Genomic DNA, 18,859 nt, shown 5'->3' on the forward strand with positions numbered 1-18,859 from the left:
AAAAGACGGTGGAAGTTAATTCAACAGGAACATTCAAAGGGAATTGCATAAATACCTGAAGTGGAAAAAATTTCCGGGCAATGGGGAAAGAGCAGGAGTGAATGGGACTCAGTGGATAGGTTTTGAAAGAGCCAGAATCTTCTGAAGAACTCTTCTAAAGAGCCAAAGTGCTGAGTAGTTTCCTGTGCTGGTAGATTTGATGAAGCATCTCCCCACCCTACAATCCCTTTACCTGCAGTAAACGTGTGAGATTTTGTGACGGGTGTTCGATGATTTATGTCATAATCATGCATCCTCAACCCACCATCATTCCCTGTGTGCGTGCCCTTTTTAACCCACTCCTTTCTCGCAGCCTGGCGATGACATTGTATTAATGGCGCAGACCCTGGAGAAGATCTTCCTGCAGAAAGTTGCGCAGATGCCTCAGGAAGAAGTGGAACTGACGGCCCCATTGCCACGAGGCAAAGGCCGAAAGCAGCCAGGTAACTAGAGCTGTGCATGTGCATGACAACGAATCTGATTTAATTTGTAACCTGTGACTCCCCTTGGGATGTGCTTCCAGCCCTGATCCCTGCTGAACCAATGGAACTCAGGGCAGCTATGGGGTTCAGACTCTCAGCACCTTCAGGGAGGGGCAATCAATCAGCCAGGGTTCCTCCTTGTGAGCACCACTCAACATTTGTACAGGATTGAGCTTGGACTGATATATTCCATAGTGGCATAGTTTAGAAATGTAATTTTGTATTGAGGAGGGCCTGAAGAGAGATCTGGTGTGTGCTCAGTGCTGATAAACCTGTGTCCTGGCAAAAAGTAAATCGCAGAAAATCATTTTTCATGGTGAAGTTGCTTTTTGAGCTGGATCCTGGGTGTTTATTAATCTCGTTCCCCGTCATAGCAGAATGGATTTTTGAAGCTTGTGGGCAGTGGGTATATCCATCAGATAACACGCTGGCATGATTATTGTCTTCTTAGCCAGGGAATGGATTAAACCCTGGTTTCCTGTTTACCGTGTTGGATTGGCCTCACTAAGATCTTACCTCTGAGCATGTGAAGCAGAACTCGCCCAAAGGCAGTGTTAAGCGACAAGCTGCAGAAGGGAGGAATGGTAATACTGAGGAGGTGATTGTACCACCAGTGACTTTGTACCAAAAAACCCCGTGTGCCTGTATAGTTGACGTGTGTTTAAGTGTTGTCTTCATTACTCTATTGCCTATTTAGTGTGCCGCTAATCTTTCTGTGCAGGAATGCAGCAGGTGGCAGCAGTGTCTTCAGCCAGTGAGCCAACAGTCTTCCCAGAAGCTCCTCCCAAGACTTCTCCGACTCCCATCATCATCTCCACTGCAGTGCCAACTGCCATGCTCGCCCAGGTCACGGCGGCCCCTGCTCAGTCTTCCAGCCCAGTCATGCCAATAATTTCTCCACCGACGCAGCTGATTACCAAGGTAATAACCCCACTCCACTTCTGGCTCCATTTAGTCATTGGTGAGTCAGTGTGCAGTGATTGGATGGAACCAGCCCTTTGCGAAGGCCGACAGTCTTGGATTTAAGGCAGGATTTTTGTGTGTGAAATTACTGCCTCCCTGAGGCAGTAGAAGGCATCCAGGAAAGTAGACAAGAGAAAGCTCTGCTTCAATTGCTAGTCTGTAGACTGAGAGAAAAGGCACAGGCTCAGAATGAGGTTCATGTGGCCTTAGCTGGCTGTACAGAATTGGGGAAACCCAGGTGAGATAGAAAACGAGGAACCACAGAAACTGATCATATTCAAAAGGCACATTGTATTTTCTAAATGTGGATGAGGACTTTGTAGTTCAGCCAGAATGTGAACCACGGCATCTTGCAGAGGAGGAGGCAAGGGAAGTGTGATATAGTAGTTGTAGGGATTCAACATTTAGGCGGAGTAGATTCGATAGGCCAATTGGCCTAATTCTGCTCCTATATCTTTTGGTCTCAGTACTCCAGATAGAAGCCTTTGTAAACAGTGTGGAAAGTTCCATGTGGTACGTTGCCTACCTGGTGCCAGTTCAAGTTCATGTAATGTTTGAAATGGGCAGCTCCGAAATTCTAGATTTAGCTGAGGGTGACTTCAACGGGATGAGAAAAAGTGTCCACAGTAAACTGGGCAAATTGGTAAATGAATCATAGAATCCCTACAGTGCAAAAGGAGGCCATTCAGCCCATCGAGTCGGCACCGACCCTCCGAAAGAGCGACCCACTCCTCTGCCCTATCCCTGTAACTCCACCTAACCATTGGATCATGGCCAATTCACCTAGCCTTCACATTTGGTCTGTGGGTGGAATACAGAGCAGCCGGAGGAAACCCATGCAGATACGGGAGAAAGTGCAAACACCACACAGTTACTCAAGGCTGGAATCGAATGCGGGTCCCTGGCGCTGTGAGATAGCTAACCACTGTGCCACCCTGGGTGAACAACAAATGATTCAGGAGAGGCTGAGTGATACAGTCAGATGAAGGTTATGGTTTTGGGGAGTGAGCAGGTTGTTTGTTGATGTAAAAACCTTTTGTTCTTTCTAGAAAAAAGGTGTGAAGCGGAAAGCAGACACGACCACTCCCAGCACTTGTGCCATCACTGCGAGCAACAGCGAGTCCCCTCCTCCGGCCTCAGCACAACCCAAGCTCTCAAAGCAAGCGTTGCGGAAGGAGACCGGGCATCCAATCAAACCATCAAAGAAGGACACGGAGGAGGTGGAGCTACAGCATCCTCTGGGCAAGAAGGGGAAACTGACAGAACACCTGAGGCACTGCGACAACATCTTGAAGGAAATGCTATCCAAGAAACATGCTGCCTATGCATGGCCTTTCTACAAACCAGTGGATGCTGAGGCCCTGGAACTGCACGATTATCACGAAATCATTAAGCATCCGATGGACCTCAGCAGTGTGAAAGTACGTTAGCTTCTCTTGTGCCCAACAGAGAGGGAACTTGCACTCGTTATTGAGCACCCATCACCATGCTTCACTTAGTTTCAGGTCTCTCTGTACTGGTGCCTAGATTTTAGGGTTGGTGTGTGTGGGGGGGGGGGGCAACTGTACCTTCTCATAATTTAAGTGAGACAAGAAGAAAGAAAGGACTTCCATTTCTGCTGCTCTAATCTGAGGATGCCTCCATGTGCTTTGCAATCAATGAATAACTTAAACCATAGGCATTGTAATGTAGGAAACAGCAGCCAATTTGCACACTGCACGCTCCCCAAACAAAATTGGCACAAAGAAATGGCGAAGGCCCTCAGCTATGGTCCAGTGGAAAGTGCTCTTGCTTCAGGGTTCATGTCCCACTATAACGATGAGAGCAAGAAAATCTAGTACTGAGTGAGCATTGTATTGTTGGGGGTGACAGTAGGCTGTTCAGAGCTGTGTTAGGAAGCTGGAATAGGCCATTCAGCCCCTCAAATCTGCTCTCCCATTCAAACTGATCATGGCCAATCTTCTCCCTCAGTGCCATTTCCCCGCACTGTCTGCACATCCCTTCATATCTTTAACATCTAGGAATTTACCCATCTCCGTCTTGAACACTCAATGACCGAGTCTCCACAGCTTCTTGGGGATAGAACTCCACCCACTGAGTGAAGAAATTCCTCCTCACCTCAGTCAGAAATGGCCTTTCCCCTAGACTGAGATGGTGCCCTCTGTTTCTAGAAGCACCCAGCCAGGGGAAACGGCTTTCCTGCACCTACCCTGCCGAGCCCTGTAACAACTTTGTGAACTTCAATGAGATCATCTCCCATGCTTCTAAACTCTCTGGGATACTGGCCCAGTCTCCTCAATCTCTCCTTATTGGACAATCCTGCGATCCCTGGGATCAGTCTGGTGGACCTTCATTGTGCTCCCTCTATGGTAAATATATCTTTCTTTAGGCAAGAAGACTAAAACTGTAAACAATACTCTAGATACATAGAACATCCATATGTCCATCCAATGACCAGTCTCTCCAAGGCTCTGTACAACTGCAGCAAGAATTCTTTACTCCTACACTCAAATCCTCGTAATAAAGGAACAACAGAAATGCAAGTCCTTGTTTCTCGATGGCGATATTTTGCTTTGTGTTTATTTGAATTGATGCGACTGCGATACCGAGTGTGCTGATAGTCAGGGTGCATGTTTGCTTCCTCCTCAATCAGATACTTGCAGTATTCCATTGGTAATGCAGAATTTCTATGGTACTCGGTTTTTCAGAAAAAGATGGACAGTCGGGATTATCTGGATGCCCAGGGATTTGCTGCGGACATCCGATTAATGTTTTCCAACTGTTACAAGTACAACCCTCCGGATCATGAAGTGGTGGCGATGGCCAGGAAACTGCAGGTAGGATTGTATGAAACTGCACCATGACCCGGTCAGCGCCCCCCCAGCCGCCCGGTCAGCGTCCCCGGTCAGCGCCGCCCAGTCAGCGCCCCCCGGCCGCCCGGTCAGCATTCCCGGCTGCACGGTCAGTGCCCTCGGCCGCCCGATCATAGCCCCTCGTCGCCCGGTCAGCGCTCCGGCCGCCCGGTCAGCGCCCCCGGCCGCCCGGTCAGCGCCCCCGGCCGCCCGGTCAGCGCCCCCGGCCGCCCGGTCAGCGCCCCCGGCCGCCCGGTCAGCGCCCCCGGCCGCCCGGTCAGCGCCCCCGGCCGCCCGGTCAGCGCCCCCGGCCGCCCGGTCAGCGCCCCCGGCCGCCCGGTCAGCGCCCCCTGGTCAGTGCCCCCTGGCCCCCCCGGTCAGCGCCCCCGGTCAGCGCACCCGGTCAGAGACGCCCGGACGCCCGGTCAGCGTCCCCGGCCGCCCGGTCAGCGCTCCGGCCGCCCGGTCAGCGCTCCGGCCGCCCGGTCAGCGCTCCGGCCGCCCGGTCAGCGCCCCCGGCCGCCCGGTCAGCGCTCCGGCTGCCCGGTCAGCGCGCCTGGTCAGAACCCCCGGCCACCCGGTCAGCGCCCCCGGCCGCCCGGTCAGCGCCCCCGGCCACCCGGTCAGTGTGCCCGGTCAGTGCGCCCGGTCAGCGCCCCCGGTCAGCGCCCCCGGTCAGCGCCCCCGGTCAGTGCGCCCGGTCAGCGCACCCGGTCAGTGCCCCTGGTCAGCGCTCCGGCCGCCCGGTCAGCGCCCCCGGCCACCCGGTCAGTGCGACCGGTCAGCGCCCCCGGCCACCCGGTCAGCGCCCCCGGTCAGTGCGCCCGGTCAGCGCCCCCGGCCGCCCGGTCAGTGCTCCCGGCCACCCGGTCAGCGCCACCCGGACGCCCGGTCGGCGCCCCCGGTCAGTGCGCCCGGTCAGCGCTCCCGGCCACCCGGTCAGCGCCCCCGGTCAGCGCTCCCGGCCGCCCGGTCAGCGCCCCCGGCCGCCCGGTCAGCGCTCCCGGCCACCCGGTCAGCGCCCCCGGTCAGTGCGCCCGGTCAGCGCCCCCGGCCGCCCGGTCAGCGCCCCCGGCCGCCCGGTCAGCGCCCCCGGCCGCCCGGTCAGCGCTCCCGGCCACCCGGTCAGCGCCCCCGGTCAGTGCGCCCGGTCAGCGCCCCCGGCCGCCCGGTCAGCGCCCCCGGCCGCCCGGTCAGCGCCCCCGGCCGCCCGGTCAGCGCCCCCGGCTACCCGGTCAGCGTCACCCGGACGCCCGGTCAGCGCCCCCGGTCAGTGCGCCCGGTCAGCGCCCCCGGCCGCCTGGTCAGCGCCCCCGGCCGGCCGGTCAGCGCTCCCGGCCACCCGGTCAGCGCCATCCGGACGCCCGGTCAGCGCCCCCGGTCAGTGCGCCCGGTCAGCGCTCTGGCCGCCCTGTCAACGTCCAGCCAACCATGTTGAGTACTGAACGTGGTCTTCACACGTTGATGGTTACTTTGTTTATTCCTGTTAGGACGTATTTGAAATGCGGTTTGCAAAGATGCCAGACGAGCCTGTTGACGTTTCTCCGCCTCTTCCCCCACAACTTCCAATCATTGCCAAGCCCAAAATATCATCGAGTGACAGCAGCCGTGAATCCTCCTCTAATTCCAACAGCTCGGATTCGGAAGAGGAGCGGGCAAATCGACTGGCGGAACTGCAGGAGCAGGTGGGTGTCGGCAACCCCTCCACTCAAAGGAACATGGTAGATATCAGCACCACATCTTTACATTAAGCATGTTTTTACTAACGCTTCTTGTCTATTTCTAGCAGCACTGGTGACTGTCCTAACAAAAATATTTATATGAATACAGTGAATACAGTCATCCGTGCAAAGGTTTGTCAGGACCAAAGTCGCAACTTCACAGGAAGGGGGTTCTTTCAGTCAGGCCAATAGAATACTGGACTCGGAATGTAGAAGCTTGAACGAATGATCTGGAGAGACTTGTTCAAATCTCTACAGTTGTGGAATTTCATTGCAGTTAATTAATTAAATAGAACATACAGTGCAGAAGGAGGCTCTTCGGCCCATCGAGTCTGCACCGACCCACTTAAGTTCTCACTTCCACCCCATCCCCCTAACCCAATAACCCCCCCTAACATTTTCTGGGCACTAAGGGACAGTTTATCATGGCCAATCCACCTAACCTGCACATCTTTGGACTGTGGGAGGAAACCGGAGCACCCGGAGGAAACCCACGCAGACACGGGGAGAACGTGCAGACTCTGCACAGACAGTGACCCAGCGGGGAATCGATCCTGGGACCCTGGCGTTGTGAAGCCACAGTGCTAACCACTGTGCTACTAGAACATAGAACAGTACAGCACAGAACAGGCCCTTCGGCCCTCGATGTTGTGCCGAGCAATGATCACCCTACTCAAACCCACCTACTGTGCTGCCCTCACCCTGGACCAAAACGTCAGATGAGGACCATGAAACAAGTCGATTGTAGAAAACACAAATCTGGTTCCTGATGTATTTTTGGGAAAGAAATCTGCCATCCATACTCGGTCTGACCTACATCAATGTAGGTTTGACTCTTCACTGCTTTCTCCACTGGTCCAGCGAGCCACTCCGTTATTAAGGTGACTAACCACCAGCTTCAGAAGGTCAATTAGAGAAGAGCAATAAATGCTTTCCTCGATGCCAATCAATGACTGGACTCTTCCAGTGTACAACAGGATGAATGAATAGAATTCTTTCGAACAAGGATACTATCATTCTGATTGGCTGGTTATCAGTTGGGTTTTTTTATACTGACTTCACTGACTCTCACTGGGGTACGGATCCCACACACTCACTCTCACTGGGGTATGGGTCCCACACACTGATTATCACTGGGGTACAGGTTCCACACACACTGACTGACTGGGGTACGGGTCCCACACACACACTGACTGACTGGGGTACGGGTCCCACACACACTGACTCTCACCGGGTTCTGGGTCCCACACACACTGACTCTCATTGGGGTACGGGTCCTACACACATTAATTCTCACTGGGGTACGGGTCTCACACACACTGACTCTCACTGGGGTACGGGTCCCAGACACACTGACTCTCACTGGGGTACGGGTCCCACACACACTGACTCTCACTGGGGTACGGGTCCCACACACACTGACTCTCACTGGGGTATGGGTTCCATACACACTGACTCTCACTGAGGTAGGGGTCCCACACACACTGACTCTCACTGGGGTATTTGGTCCCACACACACTGACTCTCACTGGGGTACGGGTCCCACATACACTGACTCTCACTGGGGTACAAGTCCCACACACACTGACTCTCACTGGGGTACAAGTCCCACACACACTGACTCTCACGGGTACAAGTCCCACACACACTGACTCTCACTGAGGTAGGGGTCCCACACACACTGACTCTCACTGGGGTACGGGTTCCACACACACTGACTCTCACTGGGGTACGGGTCCCACACACACTGACTCTCACTGGGTTCTGGGTCCCACACACACTGACTCTCACTGGGGTACGGGTCCCACACACACTGACTCTCACTGGGGTATGGGTTCCATACACACTGACTCTCACTGGGGTAGGGGTCCCACACACACTGACTCTCACTGGGCTATGGGTCCCACACACACTGACTCTCACTGGGGTACGGGTCCCACATACACTGACTCTCACTGGGGTACAAGTCCCACACACACTGACTCTCACGGGTACAAGTCCCACACACACTGACTCTCACTGGGGTACGGGTTCCACACACACTGACTCTCACTGGGGTACAGGTCCCACACACACTGACTCTCACTGGGGTACGGATTTCACACACACTGACTCTCACTGGGGTACGGGTCCCACACACACTGACTCTCACTGGGGTACGGGTCCCACACACACTGACTTTCACTGGGGTACGGGTCCCACACACACTGACTCTCACTGGGGTAGGGTTCCACACACACTGACTCTCACTGGGGTACGGGTCCCACACACACTGACTCTCACTGGGGTATGGGTTCCCCACACACTGACTCTCACTTGGGTACAGGTCCCACACACACTGACTCTCACTGGGGTACGGGTTCCACACACACTGACTCTCACTGGGGTCCCACACACACTGACTCTCACTGGGGTACGGGTCCCACACACACTGACTCTCACTGGGGTACGGGTTCCACACACACTGACTCTCACTGGGGTACGGGTTCCACACACACTGACTCTCACTGGGGTACGGGTCCCACACACACTGACTCTCACTGGGTTCTGGGTCCCACACACACTGACTCTCACTGGGGTACGGGTCCCACACACACTGACTCTCACTGGGGTATGGGTTCCATACACACTGACTCTCACTGGGGTAGGGGTCCCACACACACTGACTCTCACTGGGCTATGGGTCCCACACACACTGACTCTCACTGGGGTACGGGTCCCACATACACTGACTCTCACTGGGGTACAAGTCCCACACACACTGACTCTCACGGGTACAAGTCCCACACACACTGACTCTCACTGGGGTACGGGTTCCACACACACTGACTCTCACTGGGGTACAGGTCCCACACACACTGACTCTCACTGGGGTACGGATTTCACACACACTGACTCTCACTGGGGTACAGGTCCCACACACACTGACTCTCACTGGGGTACGGGTCCCACACACACTGACTTTCACTGGGGTACGGGTCCCACACACACTGACTCTCACTGGGGTAGGGTTCCACACACACTGACTCTCACTGGGGTACGGGTCCCACACACACTGACTCTCACGGGTACAAGTCCCACACACACTGACTCTCACTGGGGTACGGGTTCCACACACACTGACTCTCACTGGGGTACAGGTCCCACACACACTGACTCTCACTGGGGTACGGATTTCACACACACTGACTCTCACTGGGGTACGGGTCCCACACACACTGACTCTCACTGGGGTACGGGTCCCACACACACTGACTTTCACTGGGGTACGGGTCCCACACACACTGACTCTCACTGGGGTAGGGTTCCACACACACTGACTCTCACTGGGGTACGGGTCCCACACACACTGACTCTCACTGGGGTACGGGTCCCTCAGACAGTTATTGTCAGTTGTGTAAGGGTTTCACAGAATCACTAAATTGTTATGGAGCAGAAGGAGGCCATTCAACCTATTGTGTCTGCACCAGCTCTCCAAAGGAGCGTCATGACATGGTGCCATTCTCCTGTCTTTTCCCCAGATCCCTGCACATTGTTTCCATTCAAATAATCATCAAATATCCTCTGGAATGCCTCGATTGAACTTGCCTCCACTCTTCCAGGCCGTGCATTCCACACCCCAACCACTTGCAGTGTGAAAATGTTTTATCTCCCATCACATTTGCTTCTTTTGCAAATCACTTGAAATCTGTGCACTTTGTTCTTGATCCCTTTATGAGCGGGAGCAGTTTCTCCCTGTCTACTCTGTCCAGCCCCCCCATGATTTTGAACATCTCTATCAAATCTCTTCTCAGCTGTCTTCTCTCCAAGGAGAACATTCCCAACCTCTCCAATCTATCCCCATCACTGAAGTTTCTCATCCCTGGAACCATCCTTGTAAACCTCTTCCCCACTCTCTCCAGTGTGTTCACATCCTTCCTATAGTGTGGCACCCAGAACTGTACACAATATTCCAGCTGAGGTCTAACTAGTGTCTTGTATAAGTTCAGCATAACCTCATCGCTGTTGTACTTTTTGCCCCTATGAATAAAGCCCAGAATACTCTGCTTTATTAACTGCTGTCTCCACCTGTCCTGTCACCTTCAATGGGTACACCCAGGTCTCTCTGCTCCTGCACACCTTTTAGAATTATACCTTTTATTTAATATTGTCTCTCTGTGTTCTTCCAATCAAAATGCATCACCTCACATTTCTCCACATTGAATTTCATCTGCCCACTCCATCAACTTGTAATCTTTATTATTGTCACAAGTAGACTTACATTAACACGGCTATGAATTTACTGTGAAAAGTCCCTAGTTGCCACATTCCAGCGCCCGTTCAAATACACACAGGGAGAATTCAGAATGTCCAATTCACCTAACAGTACGTCTTTTAGGACTTGTGGGAGGAAACCGGATCAGCCGAGGAAACCAACGCAGACACCGGGAGAACGTACAGACTCCGCACAGACAGTGACCCAAGCTGGGAATCGAACCTGAGACCCTGGAACTGTGAAGCAACAGTGTTAACCACTGTGCTGCCGTGCTGACCGTCTCTGCCCTTTGTCCTCTTCTCAGTTTACAATACTTTCACATTTTAAAATTACCCCCTGCAAACCAGGATCTAGATCATTAAGAGATATCAGGAAAAGCAAGGGTCCAATACTGACTCTTGCAGAACTCCACAAAAAAACTTTCTCCAGTTTGAAGAATATCCATTGGCCGTTACTCTCTGCTTCCTATTATTCGGCTAATTTTGTCTCCATGTTGCCACTGCCCCTTTATTCAATGAGCTCTAACTTTTCTCACAAGTCTGTTGTGTGGCACTGTATTGAGTACCTTCTAAAAGTCCATGTACACCACATCCGCAGCATTACCCTCATCGACTCTTTCTGTTCCCTCAAAGTTAGTTAAACTTGATTCCCCCTTTAGAAATCCATGCTGGCTCTCCCTAATCAACCAGCATTTTTCCATGTGACTATTAGTTCTATCCCAAATAATTGTTTCTGGACGTTTTCCCACCACTGATAAACTGACTGGTCTGTAATTGCTATTTTGAACAAGGGGGTAACATTTGCAATTCCTCTGGCACCTCCCGAGTCTCGAAGACGGGATGATTATGGCCAGGCCCCCCTGCAATTTCCACTCTCAGTTTCTTCAATATCCTTGGATGCATTTCATCGGGTCCTGGTGCCATGCCAACATTCAGTAGTGACAGTCTATTCAACATTTCCTCCTTAGCAAGGTTGAACCATTCTAGGGACAGAGTTTAATCGTCTGTTTCCATGGCTTGGTAGCATCTAACTGGGTAAAGACAGATGAAAAGTATTTATTTAATAACTCAACCACACCCCCAGCCTCCATGTGTAAATTCCCTTTCAGGTCTCTAATTGGCCCTATTCCTTGTTTTACCTGTTTTACTGTTTATATAGACAACTTTGGGATTCCCCCTTATGTTGGTTGTCAGTCTTTTCTCATAATACTTCTTTGCTTCTCTAATGAACATTTTCACCTCCTCTCTAAAATTTCGGTATTCCTCTTGGTTCCCAACTATATTTTCTACCTGACTCTCGGCATAAGCACACTTTTCTTCCTTATCTTAATTTCCATTTCCTCCAGGGAACTCTGGATTTTTTACCCTACCTTCCCTTTTAAGGGAATGACTGTGCACGAACCAGCCCATTGTTCAGCGACAGTTTCTCTCGCTAACCTTTTGTCCCAGTTCAACTGGCCCAGCTTCATTCTCGCCCAACTGAAGTCAACTCTCCTCCAGTTAATTATTTTTACTCTGGATTGCCTATTATTCTTTTCTATCATCATCCTAATTCTTACAATACAATGGTCACGTTCTCCTAAATGTTCCCCCACTCACTTGATCTATTTGGCCCGCCTCATTTCCAAGAACCAGGTCCAACTTTCTTGTTGCACAGGACACAAACTGCTGCAGAAAATGTCCTGAATACAATCGAGGAACGTTTACTCCTTCCTGCCCTTTACGTTACCACTGTCCATATTCGGGTAATTAAAGTCCCTCTTTAAAACTACTCTGAAATATTATTATTATTAATGTTTGCATCTCTGTAATTTGCCTGCAGATTTGTTCTTCAACATTATTCTCATAGTTGGCAGAGTATAAATTGCACCAAGCGCTGTTATTCACCCTTTTTGTTCCTCAGCTTGAGCCAAGTAGATTCTGTCCTTGAACCCACTGGGACATCTGCGGCTCCAGCACTGCATTCCTCTCCCTAAACAACAACGCCTCCCCTCCTCCTTTCCTATCTTTTCTGAACACCTTGTAACCAGGAATATTTAACATCCACTCCAATCCTTCCTTGAACCAGGTCAATGTTATCGCCATAACAACATCTTTCCACGTGACAATATGTATCTGTAATTCCCCAGTCTTATTTAGTCTCCTCCATGCCTTCACATAACATGCACAGTAACCCTGATTTAGACGTCCTTATTTTATCCCATACTCCAATGTCCCCAATTAATGTAATATTTTCTATACTTGTGCTATCTGTCTCTCCCAGTAATTTGTGCATCTGGTTTCCTCTCTAATATTTCAGCTTAGTTGCCACATTCCTGCCGAGTTTAAAATCCTCCCGACAGCTCCAGCAAACCCCCCCCCCCACCAAAAAAAAGGAGCTCAGTCCCAGCTCTGTTCAGGTATAGCTCATCTGGCTTGTACAGCTGCCATCTAACCCAGAGACCATCCCAGTGTCCCGGAATTGAAAGCCCTCCTTCCTTACCATCTTTCCAGCCATGCATTCACCTGCCTCATCTCCTAGTTCTGTACTCACTTGCATGTGGCATTGTGGGTAATCCAGAGCTTACTAAATTTGAGGTCCTGCTTGTCATTCTGCCAAGCTCCTTAAATTCTGATCGCAGAATTCCATCCCCCTTCCTACCTAAGTCATTGGTACCAATGTGGATCACAATCACTCCCCCAGCAGAGAATTTCCTGCAGCCACTCTGTGACATCCTTGACCCTGGCACCAGGAAGGCAACTTAGCATCGTGGTCACATCTATGGCAACAGAAATGCCCATCCTTTCCTCTCATTAATGATTCCCCTATCGCTAAAGCTCTTCCCATCTTCTGTTTCTTTTTGTACAGCTAAGCCGCTGGTGGTACCACAAACCTGACTCTGACTGCACTCCTCTGAGGAGCCAGCATCTTCACCAGCTTCCAAAATAGAAAACCGATTTCTGAGCTGGACCCAATGAGACTCCTGCACCACCTGCTGAGTTCTCCTGGACTGCGTGCTGGCTCTGAGACTGTGGTGTGACCACATTGCTTCTGCCACCAATGTCTCACCTGAGGCCCCATTCCTGTGTGAGGTCGGATGATGAATTCTGAAAGGAAAAGCCAACCTCAGCCCTCCTCACCCAGGGTCCAGAGTCACACTTGCTGGAGTATGGGGTTCATTGGTTCTGACTGATAAATGAAGGTGCATTGGCTCTCACTTTAGGCTGCACATTGATCAGGAGCAGGCACCCTGGCCGATTTCCCTGACCCTATTTCAGGCACAGCTTCCGTGATTTACACAGCGCAGGTTGGGGATGGAATCTGTCATTGCTCTTGCCTTGGGCTCACTGCCAGGTTGTGGTAGTTTCTAATCGAGTCTGCAAGGAAGCGGTTGTTAAAGGCTGAAACGTATGTATCCCCTCCCAAGACGTGAGGAATTCCCAGTGCTTTGCAGTTGAATATTTTAAAAGTGAACTCTCTGTTGTAATCTCAAAGACATGGCACAGAATTTACGCAAAGCGAGATCCCACAAGTTATTCAAGTTGATTGGTCCCAGGCTTCCATGGAATTCCTGCCTGTTTATTAGCCGCACAATATTAGTCACCTTAGGGTTAGGGTATTTTCAGTCCATTTAAGAGGACAGACAGGATGTCAATGCACTTCCCCCTGTTAAAGAACGCACCTCCAACAATGCAGCACCCTCTCTGAGCTGACCCTCCGATGGTGCTGTGCTCCCTCTATGCTAACACTCCCATAGCACAGTGCTCTCTGTGCTGAACTTTGAACAGTGCAGCTGTCCCCTATATGCTCATTCCCACAGAATGGTGCTCCCTCTGCATTGACCCCCCGACAGCTCAGTGCTCCCATTGCACAGTCCCTCCAAAAGCACGGTTCCATCTGCACGGACCTTCCAACAACACAGCGCGACGCTCCCACTTCGAGGACACTCTGCATGGACGCTCAGAGAATGCAGCGCTCCCTCTGCTTGGACACAGAGAATGCAGCGCTCCCTCTGCACGGACACAGAGAATGCAGCGCTCCCTCTGCACAGTCACTGAGAATGCAGCGCTCCCTCTGCGCGGACACAGAGAATGCAGCGCTCCCTCTGCACGGACACAGAGAATGCAGCGCTCCCTCTGCACGGACACAGAGAATGCAGCGCTCCCTCTGCACAGTCACTGAGAATGCAGCGCTCCCTCTGCGCGGACACAGAGAATGCAGCGCTCCCTCTGCGCGGACACAGAGAATGCAGCGCTCCCTCTGCGCGGACAGGGAGTGCAGCGCTCCCTCTGCACAGTCACTGAGAATGCAGCGCTCCCTCTGCATAGACACAGAGAATGCAGCGCTCCCTCTGCACAGTCACTGAGAATGCAGCGCTCCCTCTGCGCGGACACAGAGAATGCAGCGCTCCCTCGCCACAGACACAGAGAATGCAGCGCTCCCTCTCCACAGACACAGAGAATTCAGCGCTCCCTCTGCCCGGACACAGAGAATGCAGCGCTCCCTCTGCACAGACACAGAATGCAGCACTCCCTCTGCTTGGACACAGAGAATGCAGTGCTCCCTCTGCACAGACACAGAGAATGCAGCGCTCCCTCTGCACAGACAGAGAATGCAGCGCTCCTTCTACGAGGTCACAATGTAGCGCTCCCTCTGGACAGTCACTGAAAATGCAGCGCTCCTTCTGCGAGGTCATAATGCAGCGCTCCCTCTGCACAGACACAGAGAATGCAGCGCTCCCTCTGCACAGACACAGAATGCAGCGCTCCCTCTGCACTGACACAGAGAAGCAGCGCTCCCTCTGCACAGACACAGAGAATGCAGCGCTCCCTCTGCGCGGACAGGGAATGCAGCGCTCCCTCTGCACAGACACAGAGAATGCAGCGCTCCCTCTGCGCGGACAGGGAATGCAGCGCTCCCTCTGCACTGACACAGAGAATGCAGCGCTCCCTCTGCAAGGTTACAGAAGGCAGCGTTCCTGCTCCCTCAGTGCAGGCACTCGTACACCGCCCACTTCCTTAACGCAGACACTCGAACGCCACCCAACCCCTCGCTGCTGCACTTGGAGTGTCAGCTTGTATTATGAGCTCAAGGTTGTGGTGTGGGACTGGAACCTGTGACTGGAGGCCGGTATACCCTACACTGCCCAAACCTGGAGTTCCACATTTATGTTTTGGCACGAGGGACAGTGAGGTGGTTGAAGATCAGCTACAGTGTAAAAGTTGCCAGACTTTCTTGAACATTGAAGGGAATCTTGATGTTAATTGTACTTGTCCTCTCAGCTGAAAGCTGTTCATGAGCAGCTGGCAGCTCTGTCCCAGGCTCCTGTCAGCAAACCAAAGAAGAAGAAAGAGAAAAAGGAGAAAAAAAAGAAGGAAAAGCACAAAGTGAAAGTGGAGGAGGAGAAGAAGGGCAAGTCCTCTCAGGCAAGCAAGCAAGCACAGTCCAAGAAACACGGCAGCAAGAAGTCAGGCAGTGCAAATTCACTGAGCAGGTGCGACACTGTAGATAGTGACTCAAATTCAGATATGTTTAATCTGTTAACAGAAGCATAGAGTACAAAGGCAAGGGAGTAACATTACACCTTTTATACCTCAATGTATAGGCCCCAGCTGGAGGACTCTTGTGTTCAGTTCTGGTCACCACACCTTTTAGATCCTTGGAAGAGAGAGTTATGTAATGGTTTTTTTTTATTTATATAAATTACTTTGTATGGACTACAAGAGTAAAGTGTCAAAATTTACCGATGCTACCAACCGTGGCAATGCGGCAAGCAGTGAACGTAGGCCATTCAACCCATCGAGTGTGCTCTGTCATTCAGTACGATCATGGCTCAAATTTCTCATCTCCTGAGTTTTGAAATTTTGAAATTCCGCCCCCCTGGTTTTAGACTCCCAACTCAGGAAAACATATTCCCCGCATCTACCCTGTCTATCTCTTAAATAATTTTGTATGTTTCAATGAGATCACCTCTCATTCTTTGAAACTGTCGAGAATGCAGGCCCGGTTTGCCAAATTTCTCTTCATGCCCGGAGCAAGTCTGGTGAATCTTCATTGCACTTCCTCTATGGCAATGATATCCATACTGTGTAAGGGGACCAAAAACTGCACACAATACTCCAGGTGTGGCCTAACCAAGCTCCTGTACAACTGAAGCAAGACTTCACTACTCCTGTACTCAAATCCTCTTGTGATAAAGGCCAACATACCATCAACCTTCCTAATTGCTGCTGAACCTGCAGGTTAGCCTTCAATGACTTATGGACAAGGTCACCCAGGTCCCTTTGTACATCTGCACTTTGTAATTTCTTACCCTTTAGGAAATACTCAGCACATTTGTACCTTATACCAAAGTGGATTACTTCACATTTTTCCACATTATGTTTCATCAGCCATGTTTTTAAAAATAAATTGAGTGTACCCAGTTATTTTTTTTCCAATTAAGGGACAATTTAGCGTGGCCAATCCACCTACCCTGCACATCTTTGGGTTGTGGGGGTGAAACCCACACAGACACGGGGAGAATGTGTCATCAGCTATGTTCTTGCCCACTCACTAAAGCTATTGAAATCCTCCTGTAGCTACTTCATATATTTCTCAAAACGCACATTCCTGCCTAGCTTTATATAGCAGTCAACTGTGACAGAACATAAATGGGTTAGCAGGATGGGCAGACAAGAGACTGATAGAACTTAATACAGAGAAGTATGAGGTGATGAATTTTTTAAGGGGAGAGGCAACAATGGAATTAATGAAACAGTTCTGAAGAGTGTGCAGGGTCATAGGGACCTGGGGGTTTATGTGCTTAGATGTTTGTCAATGGCAGATATATTGAGACAGCAAAGCACATTGGATCTTGGGTTTCATAAATCGAGATATTTTGCCAATGACACCAAAGTGGGAAGGAAAGTAAATTGTCAAATGGAGGTAGAGAGTCTATAAAGCGACAGAGACATGTTCAGTGAATGGGCAAAAAATAGGCGGATGGAATATTATGTGGGAAAATGTGAACTTAGTGTTGATAGCCGTGGCCAGACCTTGGGACATCGGGGAATGGTTGGTTAGGGATCAGTATATGTCCAGATTCAAGACCCCTGCTTTGGGAATGAAGCCACAAAATTCCATGGGTTTTGAACAAACTAAAACAAACTTTACTACACAAGTTCAGAAAGATAAAATGATTCGTAATATGTATCTTATACTCTGACGTTCAGGGTACGTATGAGGTACATGTGAATTAACAAACAAACTGGTCAAGCACATACGGTACAGAGTAAGTGACAGATGCAACCAGCACAGAGTCCATGGATTTCTCAACAAATCACACAGACATTAGTCCGATTGTAAGTCAACCAATTGCACTGAAGCTTTGTCTTTCTCGTGGGATTTTCCAATCTCCATCTTTGAAGATCCTGCCTTGGAATTCTCTGCAAAGATCTTTCCCACTCGGGTGGCTTTAACAATGACCCAACTTAGAGAATTTCAGTCTCACCTTCCGAGCTTCCTTATCGTTGGATTCCTGAGTCCGCTCAAACGCAAACTTACAAGCACACTTTCAGATCTATGGCCGTGCCAAGCAGAACACGGCAGTTCCAAAGGGGTACCGTTGCCCCAATGGTCCTTGTTACTTAAAGCCGAACGACCTCATCCTACGTTTTGTGTCATTTAGAGCCTTGTGTCCAGTTCTAATCTCTGCACTTCAGAAAAGATGTGAGGGTCATTTAGGGAGGGCAGTGGAAATTTAGCAGGATGGACCCTCGGATGTGGGAATTTAGTTACAATGTTAGAATGGAGAAGCTCAGTTATTCTCCTCCGAGAAAAAGAGCTTGAGAGGAAGTTTGATAGAGGTGGACAAAATTATGACAGGATTATATAAAGCAGATAAAGGAAAGCTTTTCCATTGCCAATGGTGCAAACTGGGTGGAGGGGGACAGATTTAGCGTTTTGCACAAGAGTTGGTCAGGGGGTGGATGTGAAGAACAACATTTTACGTAGTGAGTGGTAGTGAGCTGAGCCAGCTGCCAATGGGGGGGGGGGGGGGGGTGGAATTGGCGACAATCAATGATTTTGAAAGGCAATTGGATCGACAATAAATTAACTTGCAGAGTTAAAGGGGTGAAATGCGACTATTGGATTGGATTGCTCCACAGAGAACAGCATGCACTTGATGTGCTGAGTGGCCGTTGCACCATAATGAGTGAGAAGATGAAGGGGAGATTTAATACAGATGTTCAAAATCATGGCAGATTTATTTATATTAATAGATTTATTTATATTGACTAAATAAGGAGAAATGAGTTACATTGACAGGAGGTTCAGGAAGCAAAGGGCACATATTGAAGGATACGGGGAGGGGGTGGGTAAGGGGCACGGGGAGGGTGGGTACGGGGCACGGGGTGGGTAAGGGGCACGGGAAGGGTGGGTACGGGGCACGGGGAGGGTGGGTACGGGGCACGGGGAGGGTGGGTACGGGGCACGGGGAGGGTGGGTACGGGGCACGGGGAGGGTGGGTACGGGGCACGGGGAGGGTGGGTACGGGGCACGGGGAGGGTGGGTAAGGGGCACGGG

General features: G+C 51.0%; 1 protein-coding gene across 2 annotated transcripts in view; it reads left to right on the forward strand.

Annotated features, from left to right (window-relative positions):
- LOC119955574 (bromodomain-containing protein 3-like) overlaps positions 1–16,506 on the forward strand; it is a 34,135-nt gene extending 17,629 nt beyond the window's left edge. The window contains exons 4-9 of one of the 2 annotated variants that reach the window (XM_038781900.1): positions 353–482; positions 1,243–1,442; positions 2,534–2,905; positions 4,193–4,321; positions 5,827–6,057; positions 15,574–16,506. In XM_038781900.1, the coding sequence (XP_038637828.1) occupies positions 353–482; positions 1,243–1,442; positions 2,534–2,905; positions 4,193–4,321; positions 5,827–6,057; positions 15,574–15,846 (1,335 nt within the window). In that variant the 3' untranslated portion in view covers positions 15,847–16,506. The remainder of the gene's footprint in view (positions 1–352; positions 483–1,242; positions 1,443–2,533; positions 2,906–4,192; positions 4,322–5,826; positions 6,058–15,573) is intronic. The other variant, XM_038781901.1, reaches the window with a different exon arrangement.
- Positions 16,507–18,859: the final 2,353 nt, after the last annotated feature.

The sequence above is a fragment of the Scyliorhinus canicula genome, chromosome 21 (assembly GCF_902713615.1).
Source record: "Scyliorhinus canicula chromosome 21, sScyCan1.1, whole genome shotgun sequence".
In the NCBI taxonomy this organism is placed as follows: Eukaryota; Metazoa; Chordata; class Chondrichthyes; order Carcharhiniformes; family Scyliorhinidae; genus Scyliorhinus; species Scyliorhinus canicula.